This window comes from Bos indicus x Bos taurus, chromosome 8, assembly GCF_003369695.1.
Source record: "Bos indicus x Bos taurus breed Angus x Brahman F1 hybrid chromosome 8, Bos_hybrid_MaternalHap_v2.0, whole genome shotgun sequence".
Classification (NCBI taxonomy): Eukaryota; Metazoa; Chordata; class Mammalia; order Artiodactyla; family Bovidae; genus Bos; species Bos indicus x Bos taurus.
The window spans coordinates 28,567,070-28,590,462 of NC_040083.1; the positions used below are offsets into that span (position 1 = coordinate 28,567,070).

Genomic DNA, 23,393 nt, shown 5'->3' on the forward strand with positions numbered 1-23,393 from the left:
TATTATCGCTATTTTGTATTTCTTAGAATTATGAGAGAAATTCTTTAAAACATAGTTTTATTATATAAAAAAGTTAAAGTTGATAGGGAATCAAGAAAAATCTGATATGATTTCATTAATCTAAGACATTTTCTTATATATCAGGATGTAAGATACTCAGATAATGCAGGGTAAAATTTATAATCTTTGTTTAAAGAAATTTTTAGACAAAGTGTTTTTTACCCCACCCCCAAAGTATTTTTGAAGCAGTTTCCACAAATCTTGCTCTTCCAGAATAGCCTTTATTTCAAAATAACACTTAAAATTATTTTTGTAAATGTAAAATTTTAAAGTCTTTTGGAATATTGACTGCTTTTAGTTAGCAACCAAAACAATCAGTATTTTCCGTTTTTCTTCCTTGCCACCTTTCTTTTTTATGTGGATCTTGTTTGTGTCAGCTTTCTGGATAGAAACTTCACCAATAGGAATGTACGTCTAGACAAACAAGGGAAAAACTTTGTAGGTATTGTGTTTGAGGATTTTGTAGGAAAAGGCTCAAGTAATGTCATTTAAGAATGGATTTACAATGTTTTGAATGAAAACAATTTATTTAATGGATTTACAATGTTTTGAATGAAAACAATTTATTGGAAATTTCAGTTATAGAACAACTCAAGAGTGTTGGTACTTTTTAACCAATATATGTTGAAAGAGTTTTATTTTATTGCCAAGCCAGCTGTTTAAATATTCTCAAAACTAGTGGCAAAAAACTACCACATGGTTTTAATTACTATACTGAAATTAAAATATCAAGTACATGCAGGTGAGTTTGTTTTAAACATTTCAAATGAATCTCTCTCATCCCCTCTGTAAGATGTCTTCTCTAATCAAGGCATCAAGTCTAGGATTTCATGATCAACTTAAGGCCTTGATGTAGAGACGTAGGAACTAAAACACAGGTCATCTGCTCCCCTCTCCCCTTTATATGTGCACATTGATCTGGGATAGGGAACCATAAATACTCCCAAGGAGAAGATTATGAGGCATATAGCAGTCATTGCTCCCTAGGAAATAAGAAATTCTGTTGGGGAAATATTGTGAGATCCCCATTTTATATATAGGATATTTCCTTGATTAGGTTTGTTCCTAGTCCATTTCTCTCCTTGACTTTTGGCCCATTCTTTGGAGAGTTCTCTACCTTTTCAGTATCATCTTTAGTTGATCTTTTTCAGTATCAATAGTTGCACTGGAAAGTACTATCCTCCTTACTAGCTGAGCAGCTTTCTTAGTCTCCTTTCATACTTCAGGGAGTTTGACCCAAGATTCCTTTTTAAATCTCCATTACTTTCCCTTCCTGTAGACTGGCATCACTTTTGGTAGTGCAGCAATACTTTACTGTTAGTGTGTGTGTCCATTTCATTCTAGTTAGCTTCATGTGCAGTGGTCTAACTCATAAGACTTGCCCAGACATGCTTATCTTTTTACACTTAAGTAAAAGTACTTTGAGTTTATATGTTTTCTTGAAAACCCACTTCTGGTTTCATTTGCCTACAAGTGATTTGCTTATCAGAAGGATCAAGGTATCTCAGTTTGAGTTCTTAAGGAAAGGCTGGCAACTTAATACATTACCTTTACTGGGTCTTTGACTCCTGTCTTTGTCTGAATTTAAAAATCTTTTATAGGCTAGAAACAACTTTCAACACTGAGATGCATGGAATATTTTTCTCCTTCCTTTGCTGTCCTATTATTTTTTGAACTTCCTTTTTCTTGAAGTACCTGATCAAATTTATGTTGATAACAATCAACTGAAGATGCCAATATTTTGTCTTGAAACCTCTTCACCCAAAGCCACAAATTCACTGAATAAAATTTCTTTCCAGTTATCACAGATGATAGTTTTGTGTGTTGTGTATAGTAGGGTTTCAAATGCAAAGCAAGTGTCACACGTTCTAGGTTTCCATGATGGACAACTCCAGTAGCTTACAATGTTTATTTCTCATTTGTGCTGTATGTAGGCTAGGCATTGGCTGTTACAGCTACTCTTAGCTCTGTATCTGGACAGAAACTTAGTGGAGTGCAGAGCAAAATTATGTAAAGCCTTTTAAAATGTAAGCGTCAACATAAGAACAATGGGTATCTCTGGTAGTGACAGCTTCCTTGCAGTGGGTCCTGAAATGATAAGACAGTGGAATCAAGTCCAGAAAAGCTGAAACCATCTCCTAATCCTCATGTAAAAATCTGTTAGATGTCATTGAGATATTTGGGGCTATTTTTTTAAATAAACTGTATTTATAATTTCCTTTAGTATAATTTTCCTACCATATCTTGAGCTATTAGTAGAGAACTTATCCCCAAGAGGTCTATTTTTCATGGAAGATGGTAAGGAGGGAATTAACTAAAGACTTAATTGTAGTTATGTTTATGGGAATTCTCTGCTTTGATACTGTTTTTAAAACTTAGAAATTATCCATTTCTTAAGAGCATATGATACACATTTTAATAAGTCTACCTTTAAAAAAGAAAAGTAGTCACATGTTTCTCCAGTAGTTCTTAAAATGTTTATTCCTTGTATGTATACATTTTTCTTATTTAGAATACGTTGCTAGAAGCAGATCTGTGGGGTTAAAAGGATATTTTTATTTTTAATACCTGCCTCTTTGCACAGGGGGTAACATTTTGGGGGAGGCAATTGGTCAGTAACTTTTAAGAGCCATGGAAATGCCTTTTATATTTGATCCTCTCTTCTGCATCTCCACAAAATGATCATTATCAAAATATTTAATTTGTGGAAATACTAAAGTGATTTTACTTGCTTGCTTTATCTTCCATTGATTAAAAGTAAAGGGTGAAATATGTATAACATTTGAAAATAAACATAGCCAATGACAGTTATGTGACAAAAAATTTCTGAAGAAATAAAATATGTTTTTTTTTTTTTTTTCTTTTGCAAGTTAATAATCTCTTAAGGGTTCAAGGATGCAGTTGTCTGGAAAGTCAGTTGATTTGGAATTGAGATACTGGGCTAACTGACCTTTTTGCACCATCATTTTATCACCTGTTAAATGGAATGGGTTGGACTAAATGATCTGGAGTTCCTTGCAGCTTTTAAATAACAAGTGAAATTCTCAATAAAATTCCTTGAACACTGCATAATATTAATTGGCCATATATATAACCATTATATGCATGAATTGAGCCTTTTAAATTGCAAGGATTATTTCTTCAAATTTTAAAATGGCTGTATTTCACCATACTAGTTTGATTCTGCAATTGTATTTTTGCCAACGTGGCTGAAATCTAGGGATCTCACACACCTTATACACTGCTGTTCCCCAGAGTCAAGAATAGTACCATGGCATCTGAGATGATACCCAGTATTATTTTTAAGTGAATAAGTTAATGAGTTACAAAGAACTTAGAAAATGAGGCGGGGGGGGGGGGGGGGTGGAATCACTCTTCTATTACCCTAATGCCACTGTAATTTTTCTGACATATTAAAAGGATGTTCTTTTGTGTGTGTGATAGGCTGATAATGACCCTTCCTTACATTTTATTTGAAGATATTTAAAATGTGTTTTTAAATAAAAAACTATGTATAGCTTATTGTTATACAAAATAGTTATTAACTCAGAGATTGTGGTTGAATGACAAGATACATAAAAGTTTATTTTTCATTGTTTTACCTGTGAAATAGGATAACTGAAGAAGACAAAAGCAAGAAAAAGGGGCAAGAGGAAAAACAACCTAAAAAACAGCTTAAAAAGGATGAAGAGGGCCAGAAGGAAGAAGAAAAGCCAAGAAAAGAGCCAGATAAAAAAGAGGGGAAAAAGGAAGTTGAATCAAAAAGGAAAAATTTAGCCAAAACAGGGGTTACATCAACCTCTGATTCTGAAGAAGAAGGAGATGATCAAGAAGGTGAAAAGGTAGAATGTTTGCATATCAAATAAAACTGTTGTTTTATTTTTAGTTTCTTGTGTAGTTCTTAATCTTTAGATCAAGATTTCAGTATCTTTAAGAAAGTCTATAAATATGATTAAAAGTTAAAATGAATTTCTTTACCTTTCTGAATAAACTTCAGTTAGCAGTGTTAAAAAGCAAATTTGAAGCTTTATTGTACATTGTAAGTTCACCTTACCTTTTCACAATTAAATGGGAGTTAAATGTTGCATGATAAACTTCCAATAACCCCATCTACCTAGAAAAGGTAGGAAAGTAAAGAATTAAGCCAAGTAAGTTGTGACCAGTGACAACAGATGTAAAAAGGTAAATTTATACATAGATTTATATTATTGACCTCAGTAAGCACTTCAGACCTATTTAGTGTACAGTTTATTAGTGGTACTTTATTTGGATGCAACAATTTAGGAATTTCATTAAAGTTATACATTCTTTTCTGTATAAAAACAAAAGTTTTGTGTATAGTCTTGGACATCTACAGACCCTGGTTGTGTAGGTCTTTCATTTATGTTTATCTAATTTATTAATAGCCTCAAAAGCCCCGGACCTAAAATTCCATAGGCTGAGCAGGCACTTGTCAGTAAACAGGTATTGAAGTCACAGTGTAGAGGCAAACAGCCTAATGTACTTCATTTTAATCCATATTAACCAAAGCATGTCATTCCTATAGCAATGCAGTAAATAGATTATGCATATCAAATTCATCAAGGCGAAAGATAAATTTAGATAGCAACAACATGTGTAATTCTAAGATTTTTTTAAATTAGTAATTTCGGTATTTGTCCCTTAAGAAAACTAGTTGCTGCTCTTCTCCCACAACTGTAATCATAGAAGCATTAGTCACTGACTTGATAGTTAACTAAAACCATCCTAATTCTCAAATAAAACAGAAGAGAAAAGGTGGAAGGAACTTTCAAACTGCTCATAGAAGGAATATGCTCAAAGGACAACATGAGAAAGAAGCTGCAGATAGAAAACGCAAGCAAGAAGAACAAATGGAAACTGAGCAGTAAGTATTTTCTTATTCTAAATTTCAATTTCTTTAAGCCAGCATGAAAATTTTAAACAGTAGAATCTCATTTTCCAGACTTTCTGAAGCCTTCTAAAGTGACTTTGCCCATGTGTTAAAAAAATGTCTTCAGTATATAATTATATTTCAGGCTTCATTCTTTTCTGAAGTAAAGAGGATGAAATTCACTGAGATAATCACCCTATGAATTATTTTTAATTTAAACGGAAAGTGCAGATAGGGTTTAACTGCTTCAAGGCTTTGTAGAAAATGTCCTCATCCTCTACTGTTTTCTCGTATAATATTAAATACAGAAAGATGATAAATGAGTGGACAAAGAATGAAAGAAATATCTTTGTCATACCACCAGCAGGCCTCCCCCAGAAGACCAGCAAAAATAACAAAAGCACAGTTGGAAACCCATGAAGCCAGTACAAGTAAATCTAAAAGGCTGACAGGGTTTGCATTAGATGTGTGCAATATAAATCAAGATAATAAGTTTTGATACTTGCAGATAATATATACTTACCATGGGGAATTTCTTCCCCCTTTAAGTTTATTCTATAAAATAATTTTATAAGGAAAATAGCAATGACGATGATTAGGCTTCATGTGTTTATTACATTTGTTTTCTTGGTTATCTTCAGACTGTCTCTTCTGAGGTCTTTCTCTGAAAAACGTTTCTTTCTTTGTGAAACGTCTTGCATTATTCTGACTAAACTGTTTTTTTTTGTTGTTTTAGTGAGGTGATTTTAAAAATATGCTGTAGGTCACTAAGACAAACTTAAGCAGTGAAATTCTTAAAAATATTCTTAAATAATTTTGTACCTTTTCTTTATATAATAAATCTATAAGCTGAAAGTCTTGTTAAGTATAGCATTTGACCATCTCCTTTCTTAGTTTTTTGGAGGATATATAAGCAGTTTTAGCTATAAGAGGGAGTAATTTAAAAATTGATTTAAAGCTCAGAAATGTTACTCCCTTTAATCTGTTAGACTTGAACCATTTATGTAAATATTAGAGTTATTTTTTTGTTACCTATCCTTTCCTGTCCTTTCACTGAAAAGTTGTTGGACTGTTTGTTGCTTTTAACTTTATTGTGCTCCCCAAATTAAGATATAAAATTAGTTGTTGCTTAGTAAATCTAGCCCAATCCTTTAGTATCTCAAAGTTAATCTTTATGTGTTTCAATTTCTTTTTGAATGTCCTCCGAATGTAACTTTCTCAAATTCTAATATTTGTGTTTTCTTTCCTTCTTCTGTTATTACAAAACTTTGTACTTGGACAGTTTTGCTCTGTAAAGCATTTCAGATGCAGCTTGTATGAAATGCATTATGCAAAAATAAAGTTTATTGTATTGTATTCCCAGCCAAACAACATGTAATCTACAGTAATAAAAAATATATCTCATTTTGGGCTCAAAGCATTAATCCAGTTACTGAAAAGAGAATACAAGTGGAGCAAACAAGAGATGAAGATCTTGAGACAGACTCATTGGACTGAATTTCCCCCTCCCCCCCTTTGATGGAAGAATGTTCCAGATTCTAAATTGAGGACTTCATTAATGGCATTATTACTGTGTTATGATTGTTAAAAAACATTTCCTGTAAGGTACACACTACATACTAAGGTCGGCCATCATTCCTGTTAAGTTTTTTACCAAGCTTAAAATGAAGCTTTGTGTTTGAAAGTTACAAGCTCAGATGAAGATGGTGGTTGTACATTACTTCATTTAGAAAATATAAAAATACATTTTGTTTTGAAGCTAGGTGTTAAACTGGAGTAGCTATATTATACCCCTAGAGAATGGGGCAGTTGTGCCCTTCCCTTGACATTCCTTTGTTGTTTAATTCTTTAGAATATTAATAATTGTTTTTTTAATCCTGAGAGATTAAACAGTAGACTTGTTAAGAAAACAAAAATGAAACTGTAACCAAAATTTTAAAATAAAGTTTTTTTAAAAAAAAAACCTGATTTTTAGATATTTTTTGTTCTTGTCTATTTCAATTGGTTTATTATAGTAGGGCCCGAACTCTAAGTCAAGGTACTAGAAATTATTAAGAATTCATTTTTAAATGGTTATTTTTGTGATTTACAATAAAATGGTACCTTTTCATTTGTGAAATGGTATGTAAACACTAGTGAATGTCATTTAAGTTTGATACAGTGGCAAAAATAAATCCCACTTTATTTGTAATACAGTAGCATTATAGTCTATTTAATCTTATAACTGACTTTGAACCCCTCAAATTACCTACCTTTTGGAGATGTGGGAACAATTAAATCAGTCTAATTTGACATGCTATTTTAGAATTCATGAAACATAGGCATTCTCTTCCCACTATGGCCTATTTTGTCCATTGACCCTGCAGTTGGTCTTTTAACACACTATTGTTGGAATAAAATTGCACAAAAGCAGCTGTTAAAATTTGTAATGCCACTGAAAAATTAGATTGTTAGATTATTTTAGCATGTTAATTTTTATGTTGTTTTGTTAATACTAATGTGGCATTGCAAAGGTCTAAAAATTACAGTCAGTTCCTTGTGATCTAGGTCACTTAACTATTTTAAAGAAAAAAAAAAACTTTTACAAAAGGGATTGTGGGCATTTGGTAATCAGTCACAGAGTTCCAATGTTTTTGAAATATTTGTGTTAACATTTGATAGGCAGAATAAAGATGAAGGAAAGAAGCCAGAAGTTAAGAAAGTGGAGAAGAAGCGAGGTTAGTTATTTCACTTTCTAAGATGTATAATGTTACACACAGAAAGGAAGTTTTACAGACACTTAATTGTATACATTTTGAAATCAGTCATTTGATATTCTTATTGTACAAGTACACATTTTAAATCCCTAATGGATTGTGTTTTGCACTGTTTTTAAGTATTATAAGGTGAAGTTGCAAAGGTGGTCATGCTTATTATTTTATTGCTCCTTATTATTATGAAGTCAGATTTATTTTATTGTAACACTGCCTAAAAGCAAGGTGTTTCCCCATTTCTGACAAATCTGGTTTCAGATCGATATTTTAGTTCTGGTTAAATATGTAAGAGAGAGGCAGGTGCTAAAGAATTGAGAAGGAGTTAGTGGATGCAGACCGCTTATTTTAGAGACATGCAGCTAGTCAGTGATTCTTTGCTTGTATGATGAATGTTGGTTTCCTAAACTAAAGACTGAAAATGGCAGATAATTTCTTAATGATGTAAGCAGATTACTAAGAACATTTTTTAAAAATTACCACTTCTTTCCATTATACTTTGCTTTAGATTATACGAAAATACTGGTTTTGGAAAACCTATTTACTGTGTTTCACATTTTAATTTATAGAAACATCAATGGATTCTCGACTTCAAAGGATACATGCTGAAATTAAAAATTCACTCAAAATTGATAATCTTGTAAGTGTTTAATACCTCATTTAAAAATACAGTGCTGCTTTTTTAGCTTCATGTTTTTTTCTAACATGGTTTGATAAGTACGTGTAAATTTGAGATAACAAAATGTTACTGGCTATTTTGTATGCCTTGTTATTTGAGATTTTGAAAGTAATCTCTGGATTCTATGGGTTGTGGTAATTAACAGTTATGAAATTACTGTTTTGTCATGAAGGATGTCAACAGATGTATTGAGGCCTTGGATGAACTGGCTTCACTTCAGGTCACAATGCAACAAGCTCAAAAACACACAGAGATGATTACAACACTGAAAAAAGTAAGTGATCTTTAGTTATGCAGATTTTTAAAATTTCCTCATCACCACTTTGTTAAATAACATTCAGAAATCAATTAGAAAAATTCTGAGCTTGTTTTTTGTTTTCCCAGATACGGCGATTCAAAGTTAGTCAGGTTATCATGGAAAAGTCTACAATGTTGTATAACAAGTTTAAGAACATGTTTTTGGTTGGTGAAGGAGATTCTGTGATCACACAAGTGCTGAACAAATCTCTTGCCGAACAAAGACAGCATGAGGAAGCAAATAAAACCAAAGATCAAGGGAAGAAAGGGCCAAACAAAAAGCTAGAAAAGGAGCAAACAGGTATGTGGTAATACTTTGTTGGAATTACTTTTTAAAAATGGCTTTGATATTTAATCTTATTAATGCCTTAACCTATAGTAGATGATGGGAGTCCCAGAAGAACTTAGCAGAGTCTGCTCAATCTTGGCTAAGTTTTTATCAAGTTTAAATTACTAGTAGTTACTTAGTAGTAGTTACTAGAAGTAGTGGTTGCTATTGTTTTCATTTAAACTAGGGAAAATTTCTAACCTACACAAAAGTCAGGAGAAATGAACTTCCTGAGTCGGCGTCAGCAGCTGTCAACGTATAATCACTGGTCTTATTATATCTCCGCAAGTTTTTCAGTGACACTCCTGAAGATTATTCAGTCATAAACATTTTAAGGTGTATATATGAACAAAGCTTAAAACTGAACCTATAGTACAGGTATGCTTGTACTCCAGGAATACTGTGGGTTCGTTTCAGACTGCTGTAATAAAGTGAGTCACATGGCATACAGATTTGTTTACCCTATACTAAAGTCTGTTAGTCTGTCTAAAGTGTGCAGTAGGGTTATGTCTATAGAAATGACATACCTTATTTTTAGAATGTTGTTTAAAAAATGTTGTGAGCCTTTCATGAATTACAGTAACATCAAAGACATAACACTATATAATAGATGTCTAAAGTGCGAAATACTGTGAGAATTACCAAAATGTGACACCGAAACAGAGTGAGCGAATGCTGTTGGGAAAACGGTGCTGATAAATATGCTTGATGCAGGCTTGCCAAAAACACTGAATTTGTAAAATGTAAATGCAGGATGTACAAAGCACCGTAAAGTGAAGCACAGTACACTGAAGTGTGCCTGCTCCATTGGGAGCCTCCCCGACTCCGTGGCACTAAAGATGTTAGCGGCAGCTCCCTAACATAGAAGACTGTTCAAAAGGAGTTGGATTTTCTTAACTCATTTACTAGGGAATGATAATGATAACAAACCAGAGGTTTGATAATGAAATAATATTTACAGGGAAGCCCTCATTTTCTAAGTTAGTAAGAAGACAAAATCATGTTAACTATTTTGCCACCTTCTGTTCTTAAATACAAAATTTTACTGTGATTTACATTGCTTTTTCTAACAACTGGAATAAATCACAATGCTCTAAAGAGTTGTATCACCCTTTTGTAACTTCCTGACAACAGTAACAAATGGAATGGACAGATATAGATAGTAACCCTGTTTCTTACTGTGCCTTGTCTACCCAAAGGATTACAATGCAATATCATATAAAATACACTATTAGGAAGTTTGGGGCTATGTTAGTTCTTGAATTTGGGTCTTCCTAGTATTTAAGATGTCCTCAAAGCTCTAACAGTTTCCCACTGGTATCTTTCTAAAGGTTCAAAGACTCTAAATGGAGGATCCGATGCTCAAGACAGTAATCAACCACAACACAATGGAGATAGCAATGAAGAAAGCAAAGACAACCACGAGGCCAGCAGTAAGAAAAAGTGAGGACATATTTTAGTGCATTGTAATGTTTTAATTTTTAAATCACATTGCTGATCCAAGATCGTTTGTGTAAGGGATTATATTTTCATGACTCACTTCCTGAATTCAGGGTTCAAGACATCAAAATGGCCAAACTATAAAGAAACTTTACTTAAAACTAATATGTCATTGTATTCAAGAGAATAGAGCTAAGCAGGAATCCTGTTTAAAAAAAAATATTCCTTGAACTCATTCCATTGATAACACCTGTACTAATGACTCATGTCCACACTTTCTTGACTTTTGACAGAATAATGCAGAAATCAGATCTAGAATCATAGGTTATGTTATAATACCCATGCTAAAAAAAAATTGATATGGAACCATAGTTACTAAATCTTGATCTGTCCACTGTACATTTCAAGGATTTGGAACCAAGAAGCATCCTTTCTAATTTTGAAATCAGGGAAATCTTTCTCTTCTGAAGATTTATAAAAATGCTGGTACCATAGATACATTTTCATGTTCTTTAAAGAGAACTCATTTTGAAGCTTTGAAATGACTGAAAAGGGCCTGGGCCGTGATGCTTCCCTTTAGTTATTTTGCTTGATCTGCATATTACTTTGGGAAGAAAACACAACATAGTAAAATAAAATTTACAACAGAAAATAATTAATATTTTTAAAAACATAATGCACAGATGTAGTATCTTTTTTTTCTCCTGAGGAACAAAAGCCCCCTAATCCCAGTTGTCACACCTTTTTTTCCCCCTTTTTCTTTAGGCCATCCAGTGAAGAGAGAGAGACTGAAATATCTCTGAAGGATTCTACACTAGATAACTAGGTTGACATACCTGGAATATAAAGAACATTTGAGAAGTTTGTAATGGTTTTCATTTGAAATATTTAGACTGCTGAAAGTTTTAAATTTTTATAAACATAGGTTTTGATGTTTAAAACTTGTTTTGAGGGAGAATCCCCTTATCTTTGTTTAAAAGTGACTAAACATTGCTAATTGTACTTGTGCAGTATTAACAGCTACATTATACAGTAAATGTGAGGGGAAGTTCATTTAGGAAGTGTTACACTGCTTTTCCAGACATCGGTTGTAGTATATTTTCAGTTAGTGTGTGTATGTTAATGTGTAATTGATAGTAGAAAAAAGTTACATTTTTAAAACGGCTACTTGTATAAACCTTTTCCTCTTTTCCCAGATACTGTGGGTTTTGTGCATAGTTTTTACAAAAATTGGATTTACCAGACTGTCTTTTCACTGTTGTGGGTTTTGTAGAAGTTAAGCATTTTTATGGTTGATAAAATGTTACTTCTATACAAGTACTCACTCCTTCCTTTCTCTTATCAAAAGTTGACTTTAATCTCAATCTACCTTGTGCTACATTATCCTGCTGCTTTGTAATAATGTGCAGTCTGTATGCCTTTTTGTATGACAACTAGATACCCAACTGACACTGAACTGACAATTCTACAAGGTGCAAAACTCATGTTAACTTCTGAAGGTAATTTAGTTTTGTGGCTGAGAATTCAGTGAAAGTCACATGTGAGTTTCCTGCAGTAAGCAGGAGTGTACGTAGGAATGAATCTGGCTTTTAGGGTTCAACCATTTAAGATCCTTTATAGGCATTAGTAGCTGAAACTGAAAACTAAATGATAAAAGTTTATTTTTGAGAAATGTCTCGAGTTTCTGAATTTTTTAAAATGTCCCATTCATTAAAGAAGTCAAGTATTTTTTTAATTGGAAAAAATGCAATCCATTAATGCTTTTTGCAGTAAATAAAAAAATACTATCTAAGGAAACAAACCTATTTGAAAACATGACTATGAGAAGGGAATTTTTATTTCTAATGCATCATGTGACAGGATTGCAAAAAGTTACTCTGAGGCAGCAGACAAAAGCGAAGGAGTTGTCTGTATTTTCATGTATATGGACTAAATCAGAGTGAACAAAGGTTAACACAGAATTTTAAGAACAACCTTAACAAACAGGATTTCTAAGATATTTTGAATACTAGGTCAGTTGGTGGTTTGCAGTAGCTTAAAAGATGCTTCTCATGTTTGGAAACTAGGAATACGGGAAAAAGGCTTAAATACCAGTGTTTGCATGTGACATGCATTGTATGCTTTGACCTCTCGGGTAATTTTTTTCATCTTTAGATGAAAACTTGGAATCATTTCAGTAATTGGGAGTCTTGCTTTTGAGAGGCCTTACAATGGAACTAGGACCCACTGTTCTGAGGGAACTCTAGCTATTATATCTGTTTGGTCCTTACACAATTTAAACTTGGACAGATTTATTCTAGTTAAGCCATAAGTGTCAACATGTAAACTTGTTTTGATTAAAGAATTTTTCTATCAAACTTCACTAGTAAATTACTTTGTTGCCATATAAAAAAAGTGGGATGGGATTCTGGATTTGCTTCTAAGAGAGTATAACGTGGTCATAGAAACTATTATTTGGGGACACAGGTTACTAAAACGTACGCTCAAAATGACAAAAATTAAGGAAATGCCCTTTAGTGACCCAAGAGATCTACACAGTTTTACCAAGAAACCATAGACGATTGAAATTCTGGAGATAACACTGTCATTCTGAAACTTTATGTCTCATACTTTGCTCAGGGCAGTTGATTTATGTCGTGTTAAAAACACAGTTGCCTTCTCTTTAGTCTGTAAGAAAATTTTTGCATAGGCTGATTGACAGATAAACCATTCTCAAAACTCTTAAGGAAGAGTCATATGAACAATTACCAATCTTCAGGAGCACTGGCTCAATTTAAATTTGTATTTGGTCAAAACTCCACAGCTGAATAAGTCTGGAAGAGATATTTTAAATGAGATAGCTCGTGCCCCCAACCAAGCATGTTTTTTTAAATGTATAAGCAGTATCTATTTTGTGTTCCTTTTTTTTTTTTTTTTAAACCACCAGGTAACATTTAAAAATAAGTTCACAAAGAGTAAGTTATGCAGTGACCCAGAAGAATCCATTGTTGCATGTTTTCTCAACTGCTTTGGCAAAATTTCAAATGTATCCAAACTGGAGATGCTTAACAGGCTGTTTGTGTAAACAGCTTGACTAGAATACCTTAAGCCTCATATTTGCTAGTATATCCTGTGACTTCCAAATAGTAGGATGATAGAGTTTACCCAGTTGGCTGATGCATTGATTATAGCATACCCACACACACTTACCTGGTTAAAGATGTCAGGTCAAGATGAGGTCTGCCATCTAATCCTGTACAAAGGCTTTCATAAGGCTCTGAAGCCTTCACTAACACAACTTATTTTGTCCCATTGGCCAGAGAAAGGATCTACTGGAAATAATAAAGCCATAGTTATATTAGGCAGAAATGTGTTTATAATTTGTTTATTCATAATCTGCTGTGTAATTTTCTAACCTTAGAGATGATAAAAACACTGCAATATGATCAGGAGAAAGGTCAAATAATCTTTAAAGGATACTGAGCCTAAAATAATTCAGTATCTAGAATTATTATTCTGGATAATAATTTTGTGCATGTCCATCCATTACTGTATCAAAATTGATTCATTTCTAACATAGGATATTAATAGGTTCATGACATTTCATATCTGCCTTCATTAGATAAAATGTTATATGTAATTTAATAGTTACGTGTTTAATACTGAATTTTACAGCTACGAAATCCCTGATTTGAGGCATCTTTTATACCTACTTGAAAATTAGGAGTTTCAACATGAACTTAGGAGGGAGACATGTATAATTGATATGCAGCACATTGGCAAGCTCTAAGACAATACGGCTACTTTTCCTCTAGATCTCATTAGGAACTGAAGATAGGTATCTCAGCCTTTGTAACTTTGGTGGAGGTGTTAACTTTAAGAATCACAGAGTAATAATCTCCATAAATAACAAAATAGGAATTTTAATAGCAGTACAACATTTTAACTGACATTCTAATTTCTCTGCCAGTAAAATGAGTTGATTGGTACAACACATACATTAATGCTGCTTTAAGATAATACACTTTCTGGAATTTGCTGTTTTGAGAATATGAAATGATGAAAATCAAAGTAAGGAGACCCTTGTAGAATGCAGTTTAAAAATAAAGGAAGCAAAAATTCATTTTTACCTGTGGAATTTTAAGGAAATAGATAAATCTCAGGTTTTCCAGCAGGATTTTCAATTTGTTCAAATTGAACTCATTGGAGACATGGAAGTAAACATTTAGGCGATAGTAGCCAGCCAGCCATGAAGGGACAGAGCTCTTGTTTCTTATGCTGATTCTCTGGTGTACTGACTGAACCAGTGAATATAACCACTGGACACAGGTGACAGGTCTTCTACATACCCCAGTTGACTCAACTGATGTAAGTGGCATTTAAGTCCATAAAACATTTTATTGTTAACTTTTTAAACACACATCTTACAGGCTTCGTCAGTTTTTGATTTATATGGTAAATGTTCTCAGCCATCCAGGGAAAGTTGAATTCAGCTGAATATAAATATAACCTAGAAGAGAGAAGGTGAAATTTAAGTATATTTTTAAACATTTCAAGTGTTTAAAAATTTAATTCTGATTAATACTTTTCCAGCAAAATATTAATTAAATTTTCCAACAAAAAAGATTTCCAGAGTATTTCAATAAAATCAGATCAGATCAGTCGCTCAGTCGTGTCCGACTCTTTGCGACCCCATGAATCGAGAAGCCAGGCCTCCCTGTCCATCACCAACTCCCAGAGTTCACCCAGACTCAAGTCTATCAAATCAGTGATGCCATCCAGCCATCTCATCCTCTGTCGTCCCCTTCTCCTCCTGCCCCCAATCCCTCCCAGCATCAGTCTTTTCCAGTGAGTCAACTCTTCGCATCAGGTGGCCAAAGTACTGGAGTTTCAGCTTTAGCATCATTCCTTCCAAAGAAATCCCAAGGCTGATCTCCTTCAGAATGGACTGGTTGGATCTCCTTGCAGTCCAAGGGACTCTCAAGAGTCTTCTCCAACACCACAGTTCAAAAGCATCAATTCTTCGGTGCTCAGTCTTCTTCACAGTCCAACTCTCACATCCATACATGACCACAGGAAAAACCATAGCCTTGACTAGACGGACCTTTGTTGGCAAAGTAATGGCTCTGCTTCTGAATATGCTATCTAGGTTGGTCATAACTTGCCTTCCAAGGAGTAAGCGTCTTTTAATTTCATGGCTGCAATCACCATCTGCACTGATTTTGGAGCCCCAAAAAATAAAGTCTGACACTGTTTCCACTGTTTCCCCATCTATTTCCCATGAAGTGGTGGGACCGGATGCCATGATCTTCGTTTTCTGAATGTTGAGCTTTAAGCCAACTTTTTCACTCTCCACTTTCACTTTCATCAAGAGGCTTTTGACTTCCTCTTCACTTTCTGCCATAAGGGTGGTGTCATCTGCATATCTGAGGTGATTGATATTTCTCCCGGCAACCTTGATTCCAGCTTGCGTTTCTTCCAGTCTAGCATTTCTCATGATGTACTCTGCACAGAAGTTAAATAAACAGGGTGACAATATACAGCCTTGACATACTCCTTTTCCTATTTGGAACCAGTCCGTTGTTCCATGTCCAGTTCGAGCTGTTGCCTCCTGACCTGCATACAGATTTCTCAAGAGGCAGATCAGGTGGTCTGGTATTCCCATCTCTTTCAGAACTTTCCACAGTTTATTGTGATCCACATAGTCAAAGGCTTTGGCATAGTCAATAAAGCAGAAATAGATGTGTTTCTGGAACTCTCTTGCTTTTTCCATGATCCAGCGGATGTTGGCAATTTGATCTCTGGTTCCTCTGCCTTTTCGAAAACCAGCTTGAACATCAGGAAGTTCACGGTTCACATATTGCTGAAGCCTGGCTTGGAGAATTTTGAGCATTACTTTACTAGCATGTGAGACGAGTGCAACTGTGCGGTAGTTTGAGCATTCTTTGGCATTGCCTTTCTTTGGGATTGGAATGAAAACTGACCTTTTCCAGTCCTGTGGCCACTGCTGAGTTTTCCAGATTTGCTGGCATATTGAGTGCAGCACTTTCACAGCATCATCTTTCAGGATTTGGAATAGTTCAACTGGAATTCCATCACCTCCACTAGCTTTTTTCGTAGTGATGCTTTCTAAGGCCCACTTGACTTCACATTCCAGGATGTCTGGCTCTAGGTCAGTGATCACACCATCATGATTATCTGGGTCGTGAAGATCTTCAATAAAATAAGTAGCTACAATTTTCTCTGATGGATCTAGACCTTCCTCAAAATTATCGAAGTTGTCCTCTGGCCCCAAATGAGAATTGGATAACTAGATTATCATAACAAAGGTACCAGAAGAATGGAGAGCTGGGCTAGAAAAATAATTGTTTTATTTTTGCATATAGAATGCTGGGTATTACTGCCAAACAACAGCGATGCAGAGCCAGCAATCCATGGGATCTTGATTTCCCATGTCCACTCAGTGGTTATGTTATATAAAACCTATTTTTTTTAATCATAAAAATACTAAAATTGTCATACATTTTAAACTTGAGCATTTGTGATTCCAAAAAGTTCTCAAGAAATGAAGCTTCAATTTAAGTGTTACTTCTATGAAGTTATGAGTATATATCCAAGCTCTTTATACATTCATTATTCATGTAGTGAGAGTCTTGAAGTGTTTAGTTAACATTATAAGAGTTCAGTGTAAAATTACACAATAGCTCTTCTGAATACTGTATTTATTAAGTACTTTTATTCTTAACCTCTCCATTTTTATTACAGATATTTGAAGGATATTTACCTTGGAAGCCTCATGGTACAAGGTGTAGCTGTCATATTCTTCAAAGAATTTTCAAAACACTTCCATCACTTGATGTATCTTTAGGAGAATTTTGCTAATGGTAGATGAGTAAAAACCCCTCTGGACAAAGCAAATAGGCAAAGTACAGACTGGGAGAAAAGCAGAATACTTAAGTCTGACAAAGGATTTGTATTCAGAATACATAAAGCAGTCCTACAACTCAATAGACAACTCACTTAAAAATGGGCAAGAAACTATACTTTGGAATAAATATTAATTTAATTCAAACATTTAAATACATTCAGACTGCTTAAGAAGATCTGTGATTTGAACTTTTTGCAGGGATGACAACTTTAGCCGATTGTTTCTGGTGGATCCTGTTCCTCGTTGGCATTTCTTGGAAGTAAAGTAACCAAGTTATTTCACAGGGGTACACTTTTGGATATTAATTAAAGGTTCCAGGATCGACATAGGGATAAGCGAGGAATTCCCCCAGTTTGTTGCCTTCTGCATCATAGTGGAGCATTCGGAAGCAAACATCACAAAAGAAACATGGGTCCTGTGGTGCAAAACTGTCATTGTTCGTCACCCATCTGTAGTTAAAAAAGATGTACGTCATTACAGTCAACTTTTTCATGCTTTAATGTGCTGTAGTAATATGTATAGGTAACATTCCCACTATTGCCTTATTCTATCTTATTTATACAGTATAATCCTTTATATAAATAATACTGTACACACATATATACGTACAGACGTAACACTACCAGTATTCTACAAGACAAAAAGGACAATTTTCTCTGAAAGATTTCTCCTTAAAGGTAAGTAGAAAAGAATATAAATCCATATTTGAAAGTATCATACATTTTAACGACATACTTAGCCTTCAAACATTAGAGTTTAGGATAAAATGTTATATACAGAGGGTATGCAAATAGGAATATGGGTAACTATTAGTCACCTGAGATTTTGTTTTTTAACCAGGATATCACATTAAGTGAAAATGATATTTTTCAGTCTGTCTGAATTGTGCATCTCATGGAATGTTTTGACATTCCCTGATTGCCATTTTGATCTGATAACTGATTTGTCGTGTTTTTCAATTGATCATTTAGAAAAGCATGTGGTGGTGGGGAACCCAAAACACACTAATGACACTAAATTCTTCCATTTTCCTCTGGATAGTTTTATGAGTGATTCACAGTTAAACGTCTAAACATGCAAAACCACAAAACTGTATAAAACCATATTTTGACCTCATTAAAATAAAAACGAGACGAAGTGTTATTTTTATCATGGAGAAGCTGTGGATGAAGCCATTTTGGAAACTGCTGACAAGAGGCAGAAAGAGAACCTGGCTCCCTGATGACATCATCCAGCATAAGTTATCACCAAACTATAAAGTCTGACCTAGTCCCTAGACTTCTATTATACATAATTCAATTGGTTATTGTTTAAAAACACAGCTGTAGCTTAAACTGATTTGTACTACTATTTGTAGTGCTTTCTAACTAGATAAAACTTTTTATGTTATTTATATACCAAAGTATATGTCCTCAATTCAAAACAGAAAAAAACAAATACCAAAGATCGAAAGTGCTTCACTACTGAAAACCAGTACTTCCCAAGGAAAAAAGCAGAATCACTTACCGAGCTGTGAACATTTTACAAACAAAACATTTTCTGGTCCAGAGCCAATGCTTCTTGATGATAAGGGGATAAAGTGTCTTATCCAGGCAGTCGTCATGATGCACAAGCCTTTTGTACATGAAAAAATAAATGATGTGCAAATTTTTGTAATCTGTAATGAAACACATCCTTACCTCAAAATGAACAATACAGTAGGTATATTTTCAATCTGTTGTGTTCCATAAAACACTTTCTCCAAAAGACATTTGGGATTAAACACTTTTCTGTGAAGTTTCCCAAACCTCTTCAGGGCCATGTACACTGTGACTCTTGAGAGGGAAATGTAGGCAGCATTACCTGGGTGAATTTCTTCAAATCCATGCTTTGTTTACTTAGTACTTTTTTTATGGAACACAGTTTGAGAAAGTGTACTCAGTGCTACAGATTAAGTGGTTTTGAATTACAAACATGGCTCTCTCAATTAAAAAACTCCTTTACTGAAAATCCAAATCTGGCTTTGGTATAATGTGAATTGGTAGGATTTTAGTTTTAGGTATAAGAATTAAGAAATTTTAAAAATGGAAAGTCAGTTTACACCATTTATCAGCATAGTGGGTTTGGATAAATCCTTAACCATGCTGGACCCCCCAATTCTTCATTTGAAAAATGAAGGGCATGTACAACAGTATTCTAAAAACCCTTTAAGAATTATAAAATTTGATATTTTTTTTTCCAGTAACAAAGGGTAGCACTATATTAACTTCGCCATCAGAAAATGATTTGTTGTTCAGTCGCTAAGTCGTGTCTGACTCTCTGTGACCCCATGGACTGCAGCATGTCGTTCCAAGATGAAGGCTTCCATGTCCTTCATCAGAAAGTGATTAATAAACCTGATAGCTTACCAACTATTAAACTGTGGGATAGCAATGAATGATTAAATCCTCCTCTAAGATAAAAATTACTTGTGAAAGGCACACAGTTGTGTCCAACTCTTTGCAAGTCCATGGACTCTACAGTCCATGGAATTCTCCAGGCCAGAATACTGGAGTGGGTAGCCTTTCCCTTCTCCAAGGGATCTTCCCAGCCCAGGAATCGAACCAGGGTCTCCTGCATTGCAGGGGGATTCTTTACCAACTGAGGGAAGAATTACTTGTCAATTACATTAAAAAACTCCCTAGGAAAGTCCGACATAGCAAATGCTTAGTAAGTGAAAATTGCTTTTCTAAGTTGCCTTGAATTTTAGGAATGATGCTGTACAACCTACACTATGAGAAATGTAAGGACACTTAGATCATCAGAGAAAAGTGGATTGTCTTCCATCTCATGCTTATTCTGAGGCACATTCCCCCTCATTTGAGTAAAGAGCAAGCAGAACAGCTTATATGAAACTTAGAAAAGAAATACATTATCAAAGAAATATATAATTTTAATTCCTGTAAATCTATGAGGTTTATGAGCGCTTCTGGCTCTTGCCTCAGCAATTCTTCCTAAGAGGCAACTGTCTGCCATTCATTTAACTGCCTCTTTTTAATACAGCTTTTCAACAGAACTACTAAACTTTGGATAAATAGATATTTAATGTTTAAATTATGACTAATGAATTAAACATCTCCCTAAACCACACAACTGACTATAGGTTCATTTTCTCATGTAACACTTGTTTTCTAGCTACTAATTCTCTCATGTTTGCATTTCCTTATTAGGTTTCAGTGTACCTGTCACTAATTCAGTTCCTTATTTGCTGACAGAATGGGACAGTGCTCTTCACATGGGCCACACACCAGTGGGAGGTCTAGCAGTCTTGGGACATGCTTCCTGAGTCCTCGGGTCCAGCTCCAGTCTCTGAACTAAGCTGTTCTCTAGGTCTGCTCTACAGCTATCATCTGAGAGTTCCTTTTATGTCTTTATCTATCCTGCTTTGTATTCCATGTTTTCCTTTTTCAAGGTTTACTCTCTGTGTAAAGTACTTTACACAAAGTACATTCTTGAGAATGAGGGCATGGGAAGTAAATTTTTGGAGACTGGTCACTAAAACCAAAAAAAAAAAAGGAAAAAAAGTAGAGGCAGGGAAAGCTATCAGCGTGAGTCATTGCTCCGTAGAACATCTTCACTGTCTCTCAGAAGAAATCAAACCAAGACCAAGGATCGACCAGAGCTTATTCCTATACTATGGTAGTCTTTCATAAACAGAGATTTCCTAATAAGGAAATGAAAAGCTTTATTCATTAGAGATACCAGCTACACAAACTTTATAATCCCTAATTCTCATTTTAGATTACTTAAGTCCTTCCCACTATAAATCTTTATCAAAGCACTATGTCTTCATATTTGTCAAACAGTAGAATTATTCTTCTCTTCCTCCAGTTACCTTTTATTTCCTTCAAATTCTGACGAAAAGAAACACGCACAGAAATACAAGTGCAAAGCAAAGGGTCTATATGAAATACAAAATGGATGATTACTACTAGAATAACAGCTGTCCAATACACAAATGAAGATACTTTAATAGAGTATTTATAGATTTCTAACCCCTAAATAAATACTTTTATAGCAAAAATCTAGCATGTATTATATTTGTCTTTATAGCAGCACTGTGATAAAATATAATTTTTAGTATTTTTTAATGGAGGAGGGGGGCCCACGGAGACTCAGAGAAGTCATACACTGTCTTTGGGCAGAGGAGGAGCTTCAGTTATTTTTCTGGATTTTTGGCATATTCTACCATTTCAAATAGGGTTTCCCTGGTAGCTCAGATGGTAAAGAATTTGCCTGCAATTCAGGAGACCTGGGTTTGATCCCTGGGTCAAGAAGATCCCCTGAAGAAGGGATCTTCTTCAGAGATCCAATATGGGGGTTCTCCAGAGAACCCACTCCAATATTCTTGCTTGGAGAATTCTATGGACAGACCGTCGTGTTACAAAGAGTTGGACCATTTCAAATGGCTCACACTGATGCAGATGCAGAGTTGGTCACTGTAGAAAAAGCAAACATTTTTGCTGCTCCTGAGTCAAGCGGCAGTGATCATTTCTTTTATTCCTCTTATTTCAAACAAATCTACCCATGGTTTTCTACTGTGAAATCAAACAGGACAAATGTTCTGAGTGCTACCACTTACCTTATGTCAGTAATGACAACAACGTGTTCACAGTCTCCCTGGTGACAGTATAAGTAAGGAAAACCCACTTTAATATACAAGTCATTGAAGGTGAAGTCTTCCATCTTAGCAGTCTGAAACTTTCCATAGCCTCTATCATGTGACTCTGACCACTCAATGATGGTTCTGAGGAGGAAAAAGGCAAGGATATCACTGCTCCAAACAGTTCGCAACTGCAGTATTTCACAAAAGCTGGCTCACTCAATTAATTGGACAATTACCATCTTGAGGTGAAAATCAGAGTGGTTGATACATGTTGCCAAGTAGGAAGGAAGTCTGAATTTTTCTGTATCCATGAGAGCAGCAGTTCACAAAGTAAGATCCTGAAACCCCCAGAGATGTTGATGTGGTCAAAAATCTCTGCAGTAATCCTAAAATGTTATTTGCTCTTTCAGCTGTTTTTCTCTCATAAACACCAGTTTTCAGGAGGCTAAATGATGTGTAATCACTTCAGATTGAATGGAAAATGTATAACATCACTCTTCTGTTTGGAAAAGTTATTTTTCATAAAAATGTAATTAACGGTGACTGTAATTGGACTATTTAATGATGATTTTTTTTTTTTATGTTTTAACTTTTGGCTGCACTGGGTCTTCATTGCTACACAGGCTTTTGCTAGTTGGAGGGAGCAGGGGCTGCTCTCCAGCTGTGGTGTGTGGGCTTCTCATTCTGGTGGCCTCTCATGTTGCAGAGCATGGGTCTAGGGCGCGTGGGCTCAGCAGTTCAGCATGTGGACTCGAGTGCAGGCTCACTGGCTGCGGCTTAGTTGCCCTGTAGCGTGTGGGATCTTCCCAGACCAGGGACTGAACTGGTGTCCTCTGCATTGCAAGGCAGATTCTTAACCACTGGAACACCAGGGAAGCCCAGATTATTTAAATTAGTTAACATTTTTAAATATTTCTTAGTTTTGATCTCTAGTATGGTGAATATTTACAGCTATAACCCACATAAAAAGCTCTTTGGGGTCAATTATTTACAGTATGAAGGAGTGTGGAGACCAAGTTTGAGAACTGCTGCATTAGAATATAGATACAAGTGGTTATAATGAAAGAGAATGAAAGAGTTTATATAAACACTCAGAATAACTTATACATATATACAGACTCAGTTGTCAGGACACCAGTAATAAAAGTATAGTAATACTTTTATGTAGATAGCACGATGTCAGACATAGATTTTTCATGTTATATACATAAACAACTTATATATATCCACTCACCTAGGACAAATGGTATACACCTGACAAGTCAAAAAAAAGTGAATTTACTACACTTTAACTAAATGTGAAGAACAGAGATAATAAAGTGTTGAAGGAGAATTTACTTTTTTCCAGATGTTATCTATAAGACTCAACACAAGATAAACTATAATTCTGAAACAGTAGATAATATGTTTTTTTAAG

The 23,393-nt window shown here is 34.7% G+C and overlaps 2 protein-coding genes and 1 long non-coding RNA gene across 7 annotated transcripts in view; 1 reads left to right on the forward strand and 2 right to left on the reverse strand.

Moving 5' to 3' along the window:
• PSIP1 (PC4 and SFRS1 interacting protein 1) overlaps window positions 1-12,802 on the forward strand; it is a 40,876-nt gene extending 28,074 nt beyond the window's left edge. The window contains exons 9-16 of one of the 4 annotated variants that reach the window (XM_027549196.1): window positions 3,674-3,902; window positions 4,827-4,945; window positions 7,613-7,668; window positions 8,271-8,341; window positions 8,553-8,654; window positions 8,765-8,978; window positions 10,337-10,448; window positions 11,211-12,802. In XM_027549196.1, the coding sequence (XP_027404997.1) occupies window positions 3,674-3,902; window positions 4,827-4,945; window positions 7,613-7,668; window positions 8,271-8,341; window positions 8,553-8,654; window positions 8,765-8,978; window positions 10,337-10,448; window positions 11,211-11,271 (964 nt within the window). In that variant the 3' untranslated portion in view covers window positions 11,272-12,802. Of the gene's footprint in view, window positions 1-3,673; window positions 3,903-4,826; window positions 4,946-6,233; window positions 6,915-7,612; window positions 7,669-8,270; window positions 8,342-8,552; window positions 8,655-8,764; window positions 8,979-10,336; window positions 10,449-11,210 lie in introns of those variants that run through there. The other 3 variants (XM_027549199.1, XM_027549198.1, XM_027549197.1) reach the window with 3 other exon arrangements.
• LOC113897023 lies at window positions 569-4,832 on the reverse strand. The gene is made up of 2 exons (XR_003512215.1): window positions 4,115-4,832; window positions 569-2,148 (listed from the first exon to the last, which is right to left on the reverse strand). It is a non-coding gene; the product is annotated as an uncharacterized LOC113897023 (long non-coding RNA).
• The window catches only part of SNAPC3 (small nuclear RNA activating complex polypeptide 3), a 41,497-nt gene continuing 29,968 nt past the window's right edge, over window positions 11,865-23,393 (reverse strand). The window contains exons 7-11 of one of the 2 annotated variants that reach the window (XM_027549200.1): window positions 21,953-22,117; window positions 18,859-18,966; window positions 17,209-17,801; window positions 14,555-14,934; window positions 11,865-13,756 (exon numbers count right to left, since the gene is read on the reverse strand). In XM_027549200.1, the coding sequence (XP_027405001.1) occupies window positions 17,654-17,801; window positions 18,859-18,966; window positions 21,953-22,117 (421 nt within the window). In that variant the 3' untranslated portion in view covers window positions 11,865-13,756; window positions 14,555-14,934; window positions 17,209-17,653. Of the gene's footprint in view, window positions 13,757-14,554; window positions 14,935-17,208; window positions 17,802-18,858; window positions 18,967-21,952; window positions 22,118-23,393 lie in introns of those variants that run through there. The other variant, XM_027549201.1, reaches the window with a different exon arrangement.